Genomic DNA, 17779 nt, shown 5'->3' with positions numbered 1-17779 from the left:
TCAATGTAACACTGGATCTGAATAAACGGAACGCCTGATATAGAGATTAAACTGAGATTTATGGTATTTAAAGTTTTGATGTGACGCTCATCAGACGCATGAATGGCATTGAGTTTTGCCTTTCGGTTCTACATTGGAAACATTAATTTCTTACAATGTGGAAAAACAACAACAAAGTAAAACAAGAATTGTGCATAAATGCTGTGAAAAAGTGTATTTTCCCTTTTCCTTCTGTTTTTGTTTTCGTCACATATATCATAAAATATAATCATACAAAGATAACTAAAGTAGTGGCAAAAAGCTGTTTTGCTCTTTAAACATAAATGACACATTTTTTCCCCCCGGCACCTCATCCTGTTCACCAAATTTCTAATTGTATTTTCAAACAGCACTTTACACTTTTCCCTTATTACAATATTAAACAGAGGAAATTAAGTCAACCCTCCGAATGTAATTTGTTTGGTATTTACACTGGCGCTCGGTGTGTTATGACGCTTTCCCAAGCAGTCCGTGAATGCCTCATAAACGCATTGATGACGATCTACTTTGCTAAATCACAATTGTTTTTTTTAAATTTATTTCAAGCTACTCCCTCTGCTGGAGAACCTGTGTAGTTGGGTTGGGGTTATTCCGAAATGTGAGTGGACAAGAGAACTGAGGCACAACTTAAATAATTGTGCTATTATAAACAGACAGTTTTTTAAAAACGAACAAGTTAGATTTGTAGAAAGATATTTCTGAACATTTAACAACAAAAGCGTTTAATTACCTGTCCTCAAGGTATAAACCCCGCTGATATTTACTTCAAAGTCGAAATTTTGGAAAATATCCATTTTACTATTCTTCTGGCATCTGGACAAATTTAGATTAACTGTGTACAAACAGTTAAGCCCAAAATTATTCATGTCTATAATACGATGATCATGTAATGGAGTATGTTTGTGACAGCAAATAAAACACTCAAAAGATGAAACTGTAAAAAAATGGTTTTATTTACATTTTAATGATAAATGGCATGACAATGATTATCTATGCCATTTATAATAAACCATTCATTGGCATTACAGCAATCAAATCCTTATAATTGCTGAAGAGCGCTTTAATGTTTACCAAAGTTTATCTTTGGTGATAAGCCTCAACTCTTTGGGGTTGTAGGGCCTCCTGGCCATCACCCTAACCTAAAGTATTCCCCACAAATCACACTCAAATTGGGCGATGGCTGGCCCACTCCAAACTGGTAAAAGTACTTCAAGTCAGAGGAAACATGTTGGCAAAATTTAAAATTCTTTGTGCTTAAATCTGTCAGCAGTATGAATAATTTTGGGCTTGTCTGTATTATGTTTTTATTAGAAAGCCTTGCCAGTACAATTTGCATATTTCCAAGAAGAAAATAAGAAAACAAGTTTGAAAATATACTTTATTACATCATATACTGTATTCATAAAGCTGGTAGGAACACACAAGGAATAAAGGTTTCAGTCCCACAGCTTCAACAACAAACTCACCCGACTAAAAACCTGATTGAAAACAAAACTTTTACACAGTACCTGGTTTCCCCATCTACAGTGGATGAACCATGCACATATATCATGAAGAGGAACTTAATTTACACAAATTCCCATTTCGAGGGGCAGCAACTTCAAACTCCTGAACAGTCTACATGAATATTTACTTTATTAGAAAAAGGTAGCTGGCTTATGAAAGAAGCATTTGAACCACTATTCCCTACTCCTAAAGCAGTTTGAGGAAAGCTCAGAAGCATGTAGTCCCCGTGTGATGAAATACGTTGATTTTTGGTAATCAACATAAAACAGTGACATGCAAACATAATGTGCTGCACTACACCACTAGTCAACTCTTTATGGGGACTGATGAGGTTACTTGATAAATCATCTCAGCGGGTTTTTCAGGTCCACTCTCAACAATGAAACAGTCATCATCAGACTCCCCTCCTGCGCCTCCGTTGACGGGGGTCGATGTCTTCACCTTCTCCAGGCTGACAGGCGTGTGTTGGGGCTTCTTTATGCTGGCAGCAGGGGGAAATCCCAGCTTCCTCTCACCGTTCATTTGCGGGGCGCTTGGTGTTACCTTTACAATTTTGTAATCTCGTTTGCCACCAATCATGTGCTTCGCCATGAACTCCTGGGCCTTGACACACTTGTGCCTCTGGAGCCGCTGGGAGCTTTCAAACGGAAGATGACAGACCCGACAGGTGAAGTTGCCCTGCGACGAGGGGTCCTCAGACGCCTTCTGCACCGCAGCAGGACTGACGCGATCCCTCTGAGCGCCCGGACTGAACGCGCCGGTGTTTGGAGTCTTCGCTGTGATGGAAACACCAGAGTAAGGCTTGGACGCCGTGGCATTCTGACTCTTCAACTGCAAAGGAGCAGTGATGGTCGGTACTCGGTTGGCGTTATTGTTGTATGTTCTGATGTTCTGATTCTTCTTTGCGACCGCGGCCAGAAGTAGCCGACTCCTCTTTCCAGCTTCACTTGGATTTTGGTTTTCCAGCTGCTGAGCGAAAACAACCTGAGGTGGACGCGAAGGCTGATTCTTTTTAGGACTGGCTCCACTTCGGGGCTTGTAACTCAACGGTTTCGCGGTGATGAGTCGATACTTGCTCTGATAGCTGGAGTTGCAAATGTGAAATCGAGGCACTAGCTTTTTGCTCGACAGTAGCAACCCGCATCCTATGCAGCCGGAGACTTTATCTGCCACATGCGAGCTGTGGTGGGAAATTAGGGCCACCTTTGACATGAACCCCTGCTCACATTTACCACAAGTGTATGGCTGTGTCTTTCTGAAATTTGTCATTGTTTGCAACAGTACAACGGGCTGATAAAGCGTCCAAAGGTCCACAGTTGGTGCACCAACATCTGCGAAGATGTTCTGCACGGCTGCAGCTTGGGGGAGAGGGTTTGAAAGCAACTCAGGCACTTGTGGAATCTGCGCTGTTTGTGGAGGAACACAAGAAGGGGGACCTGAAGAATTGGGTACTTGAAGTTTGGAAACTGAGGGTACACTGCCCTCATTAGGTGCCTTCCAGACAACCTCACCGTCTTGCAACCTTTTCAGCTTCTCCTCCTCTTCCCTGTACTTCTCGATCCTTCGCTTTCGGATCGTTTTATGATCGAGCACTTGATGCCCAGGTTCGTGTGTCGTGCTGTGCTCCAGCATGTCTTTGTACTCGGTAAACTCCGTTCCACAGGAGCAGATGAAACTCGCCAGGGGACACATGTGCTCCTCGAGGCATTTCTGATTGGCAAAGATCTGCTCGCAGCTGAAGCAGAAGTGGCCCGAGTTTGTTAGGTCTATGGTGTTGCCATCCTCGAGGATGCTCTGCAGGATTTTTCTCTTGCGCTCCATGATCAGGCTGGGCATACGTGTGCGATCACAGCTGATGTGGAGTCTGCAAGAACACCTTTCCTGTAAAGTCAAACAGATAATTAATGCACGTCAAAAATAACAATACAGCTTTAGTTTGCATCTTTTGCTTTTTAAGTTACACAACTACGGAAAAGTATTTCCCCCCGTATAATTTGTTTTCTTTTACTTTTTTGCTCATTTGTTACACGTTTAACATAGTTTATTTATTTCACACATATTCCCATTCACAATGCAAATACAAGATAACTATTTGTTTGACAATCAAGTAGACAAAAATATAAACTTATCTGATCCTGCCCTCTAACCTTTTACACATTACTGTTTAGTTAATGAAATTATTTTAAGAGACAAGTAAATACAAAAAGCCTTTTATTCAGAGTTTAGTCCGGACTTTATTTAAAACCTTTATTTTGTGTATTTTATATCACTCATAGTTAGTATGCTGGTTGTGTTTGCCAAATATTACCCCTCAAGATTTTCTATTACAAAATAATTTACAATGTATCCAAGCCCAAAAGCAGCAGATCAACCCCAGATCATGATGTGTAACATTTCAGTGTAACATTTCAGGTTTTAAAGTAAACTCAGGAACATAAATGAAACCAAAATTGTAGCTTTGTAAACACAGTAGCCATGTTTGGAAACCCACACACGTGACCTTAGATCACTTAATTCTCTTTTTATTAAAATTGTCTGTTTTGACACACAAAATAATGCTGCAGAAGATATTGCATATTTACTGTTACAATAAAAAAAAAACATATGCTAGATGAGTAGAACTGTCTGGACTGCATCAAATGTCTGCCAATTATTTAAGAATAGTCCATGTATGCCTGTAATACATTTGGTGACACTTGTCAAATCATCTATCTTTTGTTTATCCCGTGACTCCTTGCAGGTGGAGCTGGTGCCCATCTTCAGCAGTAATTAGGCGAGACGTGGGGTTTGTTGTTTAACGCAGCATAAAAATGTTAGAGTTAGTAAGGTGGCAGAGTAATAAAGAAATCACAAGTAAATTGTTTTAATACCAAGACAATAGATATAAACTAAAAGCACCATTTTACATAAAACATTCTTATTAGAATAGAAATAGTTGTATATTTTTCAGTAGTTAGATGGACTCAAATATCTGGGATCCTTGCTCACTATAAATCACAAGCAGAAGGAATCTTGCACCTGGTTTTTGCTCATTTCAGTTGTATTGTATCGTCATCGCAGCATTCACCAATAGAATTGCATATTTTCTTAATATCGTGCATACCTAACACAACTGTTGTGGAAAAATGACAAAAACCCACCATACCTACCTAATTCCTGTTTTCTAACACAAATTCTAGACCATTGCTTGTAAACATATTTGAAGACACCTTCGAATTTGAGATAATTGGAGATTAGAAAAATACACGTCCTTGATCTTAATGTCCCATATAACACCATTGCCTTCTCCCTTCCTATATTTTTTTTTCTACATAAACATTAACAGTAACTCCAGCGGATTCCCTTCTTTTGTTTCAGGTCTGTCACTTAAATCATTCTTGAAAAACAAAACTTCAAGATACTAAATTCAGTGCTGGGTAAAACTGGGAAGCCTTCATTTTTAATAGTTTAATTATCATTTCCCGCTATTTACAAAAATGCAAAAATGAATTTTCAAGATAACAAACATTAATAATTTCAGAAAATGGCTTTGGGTATTTTTCTAAATATGGTGTTGCACATCACCCCCAAAAAATTATACAACTCACGAACAGCGAATGAACTATTCGTCTAGATAATTACAATGTACTAAACAGGTTTCCACTGGAACCCTAGAAGAGTATTTGAACATAATTCGCTGTAATAACGCGAAATAAAGAAATCCTGCGACATTAAACACATTTAATCGACTCGCCGCCTTACTTTGTTAAACGCGGGCTTGTCTTGCTATTAGCCTGCAATGCTAACATTAGCATCAAACAGACCACGGTTGCTACCACCGCCTTACCTTCAGGTTAACGTCACTCAAAAGTGTGTCATATCTTTGGATTGAAACAGTAAAAAAGCTTGTCCTCTGTTGTTTCCGGAAACAGTAAGAACTTGGCCCACTTGCTGGTGTTACACACTAACAAGTAGCAGATAGTTAGCCCTCCAAATCAATCCGAATAACGAGAGAGGGGGCGGGGGGGACGTATTTTCTTCTACATCCACATCCGGGTTTTCTTAGCTTTACCGCCCCCTATCGGCTGAAGAACTTCCTCCTTCTTTCAAGGGTGACTGAGAAAACGTGTCTAAATACTGTAAAGCATCCTTTGGTAACAAAAAAACCTTTGAGGAAATTTTTTTATTATTTTTGCGTGACATCCAGAAAACGTAGAGACAGTCATCCACTAACTAAATAAAATGAGGTAGAAATATAAGCCTATTGTAAAATCTTAAAAAATTGTTCCTTCCAATCATTGAACACCTTTCATATTCATAACAGATGAAGGTGTAAGAAATGGTTATTGATGATATATGTGTACTAGATCTACATTTCCTTTTAACCACTTAAAATATAAATATGTAGGTACATATGACTTTAAAACTCTTAAAATTTAGTTTCTAGAAAATTGACAATCATGTATCTTTCTCTTTCGCTTCTTAATTGTGAAATCACAACCTAAACAAATAGAAAAACAAATTGTTACTTATTTCCAGAGCTCAGTCAGGTGTCTTCCTATCACACAAAACTGTGTAGAAATACAATTTGAATGTATGTAAATTAGATTGCAACAAATACCAGACAATTTCGTTTTTTGTGTCACCCAAATAGACGTTTTTAGTACAGGCAACATTCAGGGGATTTACTGTTAAAGGCATGTTCAACGCAGATTATAAATGCTTGTTTTTGGTCAGTTAAAACATTTGACTTCAAATTTCGCAACAGATTAAGCATTTTTTTCACACCAAGTAAAAATTAGATGCAGCAACTGCAATACGTTAAGTTTCATATTAAATCCCTAAACCACATTTTTAACTTCTCAAAACATGAATTATTTCATCTACAAAATTCTAATTTAAAGACCTGACACTTTGTAATGAAGACAGTGAAGTACATTCATTTTTTCTGCTGCATCTTTATTACCGCTCCACACATTTTAAGGATACAAACCTTGAGGGGAAGAAAAAAATAAAAAATAAAAATACATGACTTGAAATGCAAATTTACACTTAAGACCTGTTACCCTATGTGGGTTATACTGAGTTTAAGTGTTAAGCTTCTATTAATTGCTGTAGTGTGCTAAGAAGGGTATATTAAGTCAAGTCAAACTTCATGAATTTAACTTACATTTTTAAGAATATAAAAAAATGACTTTACCTTAAATCAATGTATCAGAACTAAAAATACACTCAAGACATTGCACACCCTTGTATGTTTATTAACATCAAGAACAACAAGAAGCTACATCACCAAACGTGAACGAATTTTGATTATTAAGTAGTTATGGAATCATTTACAGACTCAAAAGGTTAATGAATGGCAGGGATTAAATTCAAACCTAAAATGTACACTCTGACAAAGTTAATTTATAAGCAGCTGCAAGCTAAAATAACTTCTAAAAGTTTTTCTAAAACAGCTTACAAATTTGCCCTCCAGTACCTTAGACTCTGCAAAGTGAAAATTATCTGAAATTATGAAAAGAACAAAAAATATATAAAAATGGACACTTTTTATACACACAATTTTTATGAGAGACCTTCAGTCAGTTAAATCCAGATGGCATTCGGCAGTCGGCTTTGACTTTGGCTGTCCGATCAGAATGCGATGAATCCTCCTACGGTGATTCTTGAGCGACTTGAGGCTCCGGTACGTTCCCTGACACACGTCGCAGCGGAACGAGTCGGACTGCTTGTGAGTGAGCAGGTGTTTCTGCAGACTGTCCATGGTGCCGAACCAGCGAAAACAAACAGGGCAGCGGACGGGCTTGATGGCAGGTTTGCATGCGCCGTTCCTCTGGTGGAACACAAGGCTGATGCTGTTGGGGAAGTCAGAGTTGCAGTGAGAACAGTGGAAGGTTTTGGGTGGATTTGTGGGGGGGTTCACGGCCCGCATGCCTTTGCAGCGATTCCAGGATATGTGCCTACGAAGGGAACAGCGGGTGGCAAAACTATTCCCGCACCGGGTGCACACAATCCGCTGCCCCTTTTTTACGGAGAGCAGATGTAGGTGTTGGGATGGCTCTGAGCGTGGCGGTTTCTGCAGTGGTGGAAGCACTGACTGGGTGGGCTGTGGCTGCTGCAGTCTTAGTAAAAGAGGCTGCGATCGGTGTCCCTTTGCCAGCTTGTGCTGAGGATGCATGTGGATTTGCAGGTGAACCTCATAGTCAGCCCAGGAATTAACGGTCTCTCCGCAGGTTGGGCATGTGTAAGACTCTTGTGCATGCTTCTGTAGATGCTCTAGGAGGAGCCTCGGGGATGTAAATCCCACCCCACACTCGCACGTCACCCTCCTTGGGAGCACAGATGGCAGAGACATGATGCCCCAGTTTCCAGCACTGCTCTCCTCCTGGATCTGACCATCAGCTGGCGTGTCGCCTTGCAAGCCCTGCAGCATGATCCCTCCATCCAGACCAGACATTGTTCGCTTCAGCTGACATCTCTTCCTGTGGGTCATCATGTTGTCTTTGCGGTTGAAGGCCCTCCCACAGACAAAGCAGGAAAACATCGGTTTCATGTTAGTGGTGTTTAGAGGTGTGGCACGGTGAGGCTGACTCTGAGCTACAGTCCCAAACCCAGGTGGCCTGACTCCACAGAGCAGCAGGTGGCGTCTCAAAGTCGACGCTTTACTGTAGGTTTTGTGACACCTGCTACAAGGGTAACGCCTTACTCCTTCTCTGACAAAGTAGGGCAGAGCATGGGGGGGTATCTCTGTGTATTCGACAGATCCAGACTGAGTCAGGTGTCTGTTGTTGCCTAGTTTGTTGGTGGAACTGAGCATCTGAATCTCATCGTCTAAGGGGATTGTCCACTGCCCCTCGTTGCCGTTTTCCCTGTTACTCTCCTCCATTTTCCAGTTTTCATCTTCTTCCTCGAGGGAACCCAGTGAAGGGTCCTGAAGCGAATCGATCATGGAGGCTTTTAAGAAAAATGGGGGGAAAGTTCTTGCAGGAGGCATCCAAGCCAACTGTGAAACTGCAGACAGCCCTGAATCTTGAGAAGTCCCCTCAACTTTGATGTGAGCACCAGGTTCAGTTCCCACAGAGACAGTCTTAAATCCTTCATTTGCATCCTCGACTACCATCTGGGCACCAAGGTTTGACGTCAGCGTTGACATTCTCTGAAATGAAGGACTAACCTGACCCTGGATGCCCGACTTAGCACCATGACACCTGTGTGTTTTAAGGTTCCACCTTCGAGCATAGCTGTTTTTGCACAACGGACAGAAGTAAACCTTTTTGGCATTGCTCAGACTATGAAATGGCACCATTTTGGAGCCAAAGGGCGATTTGTTTTGAAGATTCTTTGCTGGCCAGTTGTTTCTCATCTGAATGCAGACGTGATTGTCAGAAAAAGGCAGCCGTCCAATAATGAGCTGTTTGCAACGGCGGCAACATTTAATCCTTTCTTTTTTGTGCAAAAAATGATGCTCTGTCAATCTGTCCAAGTTTGGAAAGACCTTACGACAGCGGCCACATTGATATCTTCCATAAAGCCCTTTTAAAGTTGGATCCATGAGCTTTTGGCGGGTCTCCAGAACCACAACAGGAGACATAGTCTTAGTAAGAGAAACGACTCTCTTCCTACTTGAAGCCAGAACTCTGCTGATGGGTGGGGCCTTTGTCTTTATTCCAGGTTTAACAAGCAGCCGCCTCATCTGGACAATGGAGAGATCATTGTTCTGAGACGCTTCGGCTTTAGCTACTGGGCTTATATCGATAGGAATGTCTTCCTGCTTTGGGATGACATTGTGTTTGCTTTCATTCTCAGAATCGGAAGACAGTAAGCAGTTCTGATACGCAGAAGCCAACAGCTTCATGAGGATGTTGTTTTTTTGCACATTTTCCAGCTGATCAGAGAGTGAGACAGAATTGGTGTTCTCCTCCAAATCCATGTCTTCTTTGCTCTCTGGCAAAGGCTCTCCTGTGGTAGACATGCCCTCAATTGGTTTCACACTGACATCTTGAGGGGGTGTGTGCTGGCCATGAGGAGGGGTTACCATGGCAACACTGTCTTCCAAGGCCACATCTCTTGAAAGTGCATTTGATGTGGGTACCTCAGAGCCTGAGGACTTGGAAGTGGAAGGGGAGCTGAGGTCTAAACCTGCCTCTAGAACGGGGGCGAATGATGTTTTTTGGGCTGAAAAGACATGATTATTCCCTCTTCCATCAGGCAGGGAAACATTATCCTCCACAGGTTGCTGTCGCTGGCGGACATGTGAACGTTTATGCTCCAGCATGAGATGGAAGTCTAGAAATTCGTCCCCACAATCACAAATGTAGAAAGAATTTGCAGGGCTGTCAGACAGATGAGCCAATGAAACAGGCTTTTCAATAGCTGGGACATCATTCGTAACCTGGCTTTCCACCAGACTGTTGTTAGGCCGTGCTGGAGGGGGGGTAGAGCTCTTGGGCTCGGCACTCGCATGAGTAGCCTGATGTACCAATAGGGAGGCTAATCCATTGAAGGTGTCTGAACACGCCACGCAGCGATACACTTTGGGCGTTGAAGAATTTCCCTGCAACCCCAGCATTGTGGCGGTGAAACGTCACAATGCAAAGCGTGGTCTTCTGGTGAAGCTCTTGGGATTCCTATAAATCAGACACAAACACACACAAATTAATGTCACCAACATAAAACATGTTTTCGAGTGAAAATATTTTCACTACCAACCCTAAATTGATCATTTAATTCATTTTCTGTCCATAAAAAGGGTTATTCTGTGAACCATTAATTACAAGTTAAAAAAATATTCTATACATGTAACAAAGAAGGAGCTGGACATTGCAAATCTTACAAGAAAAAACCCCCCACAGTGTAAGGGATTTCATTTTCAAAAACGGTATAAGAAACAATATTGTCATTTCAATCAGGGAAACATATAAGCACTTCATTTTTACTACATTAAATATATAAACAATTAAAAGCTGCTACAATCCTTCTGCTTTGGCAGGCCTTCCGGGTGTATTGGCTACGTTTTCTTCAACACCTGACCTCACAGAGCACCTGAGGAAGAAGATGGATTCTGACCTAAAGAGACAGCTGTGCCAAATTGCCATCAGCAGAGTCATCAGGTTTCTTTTTACAGAAATTATATTCTGCAGCAGTAGATTCTAACCAGATCTCTACAAGGACAAAAAAGTTGGTTTTGAGTTCATTCTTGTCACAGATGATGAAAAAAATTATATTTTAAACTCCTCATGTTCTTCGTAGCTGTTGTTTGCTGCTGAACAATATACCATTATGTCCATGCTTTTTCAGAATTTTTTTTTTGTATTCAAGTTTCACTAAAATTGATCAGTTAGTGTAATTTTAATAATAATATTAAAAAAAGATCACATTAAATGGCGTGGTTTTAGTTCTGCTGGATTGTAAAAGACCTCCAACAGTGAATCGGTCATAAACAGTGACCACAGATCTAGGGCTGCACAATATATTCTGAATAAACTGTCGTAGCAATATCAGTGTATCCCATATTCACATCAGAAAGAAGTTCTGTAATTGTTAGATGATCTCTTCCAATTGAACATGCATTCTACATACCAATAATACACCTGCTATTGTCATCTTAATATCTTGTAGTATTGAAATGCCTTAACATGGACTGTTTCAATCATGATACGCATGTTTTTGTTTCTGACAACATCCCACCCAAGAACAAGGTCACAAAAGCTGCCAAGTCGTCAGAGCTTTCTGTAACTTGAAGACAGTTTTTTTTTTGGAATATACCTGTAGGTATGTAACCATAGATTAGTTGCAAAAATTTTAACAGTGCAGATAGGGGTTGGGTAATTTAGGTAAAATATAAACAAAAACCTTTTATCACAGTAAAATTACAGCTTGAATTATATAAATCAGACATAACACTTGTTCTCTGGCACTAAAACATTGACAGTAGATTATTTGAGTCTTGCAACTAGCAAGGCAGGGCCTCCAATGTCCAAGCTCATAAAACCATTTTTTGTTTAGTGGTAGAGTCCATTGTCCTGCCAGAAAGCACCTCTTAGCAGCTGCAGTATTGGAGATGTTTTGACCCAATCACTAATCCTTTAGTCTGTGCTTTGTGTCTGCTTTACAATGACGCCGAAATGTTCACTTGCTTTCTAATACATCCCATCCAGAATCATGCAACAGGATGCCAGGAATGTATATTGACAATCATGTTTACATCAGTATAGCTATGAGGCCTTTAATTTAGGACAATGTCAGGCAATAAGATGGCGCATGACTGTGATACCAAATTCAACCCAAACCAGTGTATTGCATACATCAATGATACAACCGCAGTGGGACTCCTTGGGAAAAGAATGAAACGACAAGAAAAGTACTTGTGGAGGTGGTGTGGAGACCAAGCACCACATCCCTTATTGGCAGCTTTAGAAAAAAGGCTGAATATAAATATTTATCTCCACTGAGCATCAGCAGCTCCCCTATAAAGGTTATCAGTGGTACAGCAGTGCTAAATATCTAGTAGTCCACATGACTGATGAAGAAAGCTCTGCAGCGAGAACAACTCCTCGGGAGGCTAAGGCAGGAGAAAATTCCCCTCCTCCATCCTCACCACAGCAGTCCTCAGAGCCTCCCCTACAAGCTGCTTTCCCATCTTGGCAACAGGAACTGCAGTCTAGCTGACAGGAAGACTGCAACGATCGGTAAGGATGACTAGAGAGTCATCAGGGTCTTGGTTCCTTCGCTGGTGATCATTTTGAAGGAGGAATACTAAAAGGGAGCCTACTGAATCATTACCGACTAGTCAAGAGAGCCACCAAGTCGTGAGTTAATCTACCATCTGGGAGAAGACATTACTCACTGAATTGAGACCAACTAGAATGTGGAGAAAGCTTCACGAGACACAACAAAGCCGCTGAAACCTTTGCAACATGTAAATGAAACTATATTACTTGCCATCATTCTGTACAAAGTTAGACCAGCTTTATGTTTCAGATATTTTCCTAACGTATTTATTAAGTCAAAATGTCTTAGTGTGGGAATAATCTGTTCTACTATTTTATCTTTGTTAAAGTTCATATTCCTGAACAAAAAAATTATATTTTTAAATCAAGTTTTATTTAAAGTGACATAGTATTACATAAACAAAAGAAAATTAAAGAAACAATCTATTTTTTAATGTAATAATAATAAACAAAATCTGATATATTAATATTTTTGTGTACTACAATTATTTTCCCTTGTTTCAATCATTGAGCTGCTTTATTACATGACATCAGGACTGCACATTATATCATCACTGTTTGTAGTGCTATAATTTTTGGCCAATACATTCCAACTGTTATATTCTTGGATTGTTTATGCTAATGTAATATTTATCTAGTTGGACAGATTCTCACGACAGCAGATGCTTAAACCGGACACAAATGACCTTGTCCTGAATGCTAAAGGCCACAGAGTTATGAGAGAACAGATCAGAAAGAGAAGAAGGAAGACAACTGCCACATGCCATGATCGCAATACTATTGCCACGGCAAGACTTTCTAATACGCAGCCCTACATAACATCTGATAGTGTCTGAAGAATCAGGTCTGGAGAGAAATCCTAGTTTCCCCACATACACACATGTTGAAAATCACATCTGACTCCATGAGAGCTGTAATCAAAGCTGGAAAGATGGCGGATTAGAGTACATAAGAGCCAGCATGCAGCAGAAATCAGGATTTCCTTTAAAGAAAAGGCAGAGAAGTTTTTGAGAAACTATGGAGTTTATATACGAGCATGCTTAAAGAGAATGTAACACAGATTTTAAAAAATTCTCTGTAAGCCCATATATCTGATGTAATCAATAGGATGCTTGGTTGTTTGATTGTTCGACCTTGAGGTAAAACTTGCAAAGGTTTATATCTAACAGAAAATTGAGAAATTATACATCAAAGCAAGTGTCTGTAGCCTTTATGTTTTTTTCTCTCATAAAGCCAGAACCCTGGGTATACAATAATGAATCTGTCAGTTAAAAGAAGCTAATTTTTCCTCATTAGTAATCGACAGCTTTAATACAAAGAAACATACTTTGTTTGCATCAAGACCAAAGATTCACATTTTCTTTGATTAGTAAATTAATTAACAAACAGCTTATTCACTGACGCTTTTCATTTTGCATTCAGTAAGCTTTGAATGCACCGAGGATGTACTCCAGTGGTCTGAAACTCCATTCCTCCAGGGCTGGAGTCCTGCAACTTTTAGATGCGTCCCTTGTCCTACACACTTTAATTAAATGGTAAAACGGATTCACTCTGCAGAGCTCTGCTACTGAGCTTATACTGGAGCCAGGTGTGCTGAAGCAGAGACACAGATAAAATTTGCAATACGAGAACACTGCCTTAAACAATTCATGTTGCCATAAAAGCTAGAAAAGGTCCAAGAAAAAACTGATTACATTTCTCGCTTCATAGTACAATTTATGTACTTTGGAGATAAAATACAGAATGCAAATATTCTAATATTTTAGCAGCAAAGTAAATCTGACTACTAAGAGTTATGATTTTATTTTTGCCAGAAGGTTTGTGAAGGGTGTCTGAAATCCTTAGATATGGACAGAAACTGTCAATCCACTGGGATCTGCAGTTCCCAGTTCCATTGGGAACACATCTACTTCAGCTTCAACTACAAAACATGGTGGCTACATTCACTCTTCCTCAAGGAGAGCAAATCATGTCTTTTTCTGTTGTATTTCCCTTTTGCTGTTAAGGTATAATGCTTATGAACTTTTTCATTCTCCCTCTAATTTATTATTCTCATATGTCAGAGAGAAACATTGAATAAAGTCTTCATCTTCATCTCCACCCCTTAAACACCAAATAAAAATAATTTCAGTTTCAATTATTTCTATCAGGCTTATTTCAGCTTAGATGAAAAAGTTCCAAACAGAAGTATTCAAAACCCATAAACATATTCATGTGATAGAGCAACAAAACGTTGTGCATTACGTAAAACTGGGGAAGAATGACACAGTTTTAAAGTTATTAAATATATACATGTCAGACTGTGCATTTATAATTATTCTGAGTTCCTAATGTGTAAAATAGCGAGACTGCAACGCTGCAAGTCTTTAAGGATTTACACTAGCTTTGCACATCTGCAGACTGAAACGTTTTGCTTTTTCTTTTAGGGTCACTGTTCTGCTGGAAGGTCAAACCTCACCAGAGCTTCAGGCGATGATGCAGCTACCACCATGCATCAAAATAGTACGTTCAGGGTGGTGTGAGCCATAAGTTTTCAATCATACGTAGCCTATTGGCTGCTTAAAGGAAAGCTCTCCAAAGGGTTGTGAATACAGCCCAAAAAATCATTGGCTGCCCTCTCCCCTCACTGGAGGACCTGCACAGCGACCGCTGTCTAAGAAAAGCACAACACATCACAAAGGACACGTCTCACCCCGGACCTTCTCTGTTCACACTGCTGCCTTCAGGCAGAAGATACAGAGCAACCAGAACAAGAACCAACCGTCTCAGAGACAGTTTCTACCCGATAGCAATAACAAAACTAAATGCAATCAAAAACAACCATTAATCATCATAAATGATGTATGTGAGAATGTGGCTGTTCTTATTTTTATTTATTTATTTTTTTGCCAGTTGTTTGTTGATTCTTGCGTTGTGTGTGAATTGTGAGACAGTTATTTTTTGTTTTTGGGCATGTGCACCGACTGATGGCACCCTTTGAATTTCGTTGTCCTTGTGACAATGACAATAAAGATTTATCTTATCTCTATCTATCTTATCCATCTTATCTTATGCCATTACAGCTATCCCTCCTCAGCATGAGAGTTTAGGTTGAGATATCAGAGTGCAGGGAGCTGAATACTTATGCAAACCACAATTTTCAAATTTCTTTTGCGAAACCATCTATTATTTATCTTCCACTTTACAATGATGTACTATACGGTGATGGTCTATCACATAAATCCAAATCAAATACACAGATTTGTTGATGTGTTATTACAAAACGGTTTAGGGTAAAAAAAACAAACAACTAGTGCAAGTATTGGAAGTAAGAGTATAATAACACACCTCGGAGCAAAATGTGCAGAAGGGCCGTTCAGAATCAAACTTAAAGCGTAAGCATTCATTAGTTAAATTAGTTTAAAATCAGCCAAGAAAACATCTAGATTTTCACATTTCTGTTTCAGGAGTCTATGCTAATTGGCAAGTAAGCAGGTCAGAGAGTCACGGTGAGCAGAAACTCAACACATCGACGCTGCTTTAAAAAATAAACAGTGCCGAGCAGCAAGGTTAGCTGGCTAATTAGGGTAAAACCCCCGGAGCACCGAGGTAACAGGTTTCCACATTTACGTTTCAATCTATCGCTAAATGTGTTGTAAATAAAATGCCGACTTGTTCTGTTTAAGTTGAAGAGCCGCTAAAAAAATGTGCTCCGTTTTCTCTGCGGCAATTGTTTAGGTTAGCATCTAGCCTTCACGCTAGGTTGTCCTCCAACATCTCGGAGGGGCTGCTAGACTGAAGGCTAACCACGGGAAGGACGAGGCTGACCACGTTCTGGAGGAGGCCCGAGAGGTACGAAACAACCAGCGGTGGAGAGCTGCGGAGCTCCAGGACCAGAGCAACCACCCAAACATACTCACCAGCTACTGGGAAAGGACCGTTTTCTGTCGGAAAACAAACACAAAGGCAGCGAGGGAGAGGAGCAATGGGCTCGGCAGACATCTAGCCATGCGAAGCCTGGTCTCTCTGGGGAAGCACCGCGACTGTGGCAGCTGGGCTCGGTGCTGAACAAACGTGATGCTGTGCCAGGAGGAAGATCACCGAGCCCTGGAGCTCATACCGCTCCTGCAGAAGGCGCGGAATACTGCGCAAGGCGCATGCGTGCTTGGACGGCATTCGTGTCCGAGCCCACAGTGAATTTGACAGGTCAAAGTGAGCAGGGGTGGTCATTGCATTTTACCGCTGGGGGGCAAGAAATAGACAAAGGCACACAAACCTCCCCCAACCAACCCCCACCGCCTTCTATCCTCCTCCCCCCATTTCAGTGCTAGAGTCAACTCTTAAAGGGATACATCAGGATTTAAAAAAAAAAAAGTTGTATGAAATAGTTAATAATTTTCCTGGTCGATTGTGTGTTGTTTTAGTATAAATACAGATTAGTTGGGCCCAAATGTAGATGGAAAGGCGTAAACAATCCATTGCAGTCTTTGTTCAACTCCAATATTGCTGCCACATTGTGAGGAGCATTTTTGTTAAGACTTGAGCAAAAAGTTGCACAAGGTAGTTCCGTAAGGGATTGTGGCTAAATTGTGTGTCTCTGTGGTCTGTTGTGATACCCTGAAACATTATCAGCAGAAAGATAGTTAGTTTTCACAACTGTTTGTAAATAACAAAAAAATAGATCGAACATATCATCCACAGCAAATAAGGCAGTCACTGGCAAAACTAAGATATTTCTAATAAGCAGGTTTGGCTCCTTAACAATAATAACATTGTGAATTCTTTGTTTAGTTCACAATGTTATGGACGACTGGCTGTCCATCCATCCATACATACATCCATCATAGGACAACAAAAAGACAAATAACCATGCGTGGACACACTCAACCCAAGAGCAATTTAGAGTAAGGTATACTGACAGGAAGTCAGAGTACCTGGAGAGAAATCATTTACAAAAGAATATGTGATCTTCTTGCTGAACGACCCCAGACTTACAATTAAATCCAAAACCTTCTTGCTGCAAGGTCCCAATGCTGAGAACTGCACCACCTTGTCACACATTGTGTATAAAATGAATAGCGATAACAACAGTGCATCTGGAAAATATTCGCAGCCCTTTCACTATTTCCACATTTTGTTAAGTTACAGCCTTGTCCGAACTAGAATTAAATTAATCTCTTTCCTCAAAATTTTACACACAAATACCCCATTATGACAATGTGGGTATGTTTTATTTTGGGATTTTGGGAAATTTACTGGAATCAAGAAATCACATTAACATAAATATTCCATATATATATGGTAGCGTTGCCAGGTAAAAGCCACTTCTTAATAAAAGGCAGATGGTAACCTGTCTGGAGTTTGCAAAAGGCACCTGAGACAAAGGTTGAACTCTGTGGTGTGTTTGCCAGGCATCAAGTTTGGAGGAAACTAGGCATGAATCATCAGCAGGCCAATGCCATTCCTACATGGTGATGATGCATGGTGGTGGCAGCATCATGCTATGGGATTTATTTGCAGCAGAAGGACTGGCAGACTAGTGA

General features: G+C 40.3%; 2 protein-coding genes across 2 annotated transcripts; both read right to left on the bottom strand.

Moving 5' to 3' along the window:
• Positions 1–1398: 1398 nt before the first annotated feature.
• LOC114142307 (uncharacterized) lies at positions 1399–5568 on the bottom strand. Its single transcript, XM_028013522.1, has 2 exons — positions 5372–5568; positions 1399–3426 (listed from the first exon to the last, which is right to left on the bottom strand). Exon 2 carries the CDS (start codon positions 3379–3381, stop codon positions 1852–1854), a length of 1530 nt encoding a protein of 509 aa, XP_027869323.1. The 5' UTR covers positions 3382–3426; positions 5372–5568; the 3' UTR covers positions 1399–1851.
• An 894-nt stretch (positions 5569–6462) lies between these two features.
• On the bottom strand, positions 6463–16571 carry LOC114142063 (zinc finger protein 629). The gene is made up of 2 exons (XM_028013113.1): positions 16157–16571; positions 6463–10154 (listed from the first exon to the last, which is right to left on the bottom strand). Exon 2 carries the CDS (start codon positions 10094–10096, stop codon positions 7106–7108), a length of 2991 nt encoding a protein of 996 aa, XP_027868914.1. The 5' UTR covers positions 10097–10154; positions 16157–16571; the 3' UTR covers positions 6463–7105.
• Positions 16572–17779: the final 1208 nt, after the last annotated feature.

This window comes from Xiphophorus couchianus, chromosome 3 (assembly GCF_001444195.1).
Source record: "Xiphophorus couchianus chromosome 3, X_couchianus-1.0, whole genome shotgun sequence".
NCBI classification, from domain to species: domain Eukaryota; kingdom Metazoa; phylum Chordata; class Actinopteri; order Cyprinodontiformes; family Poeciliidae; genus Xiphophorus; species Xiphophorus couchianus.
This window is presented reverse-complemented; position numbering and strand designations above follow the sequence as displayed.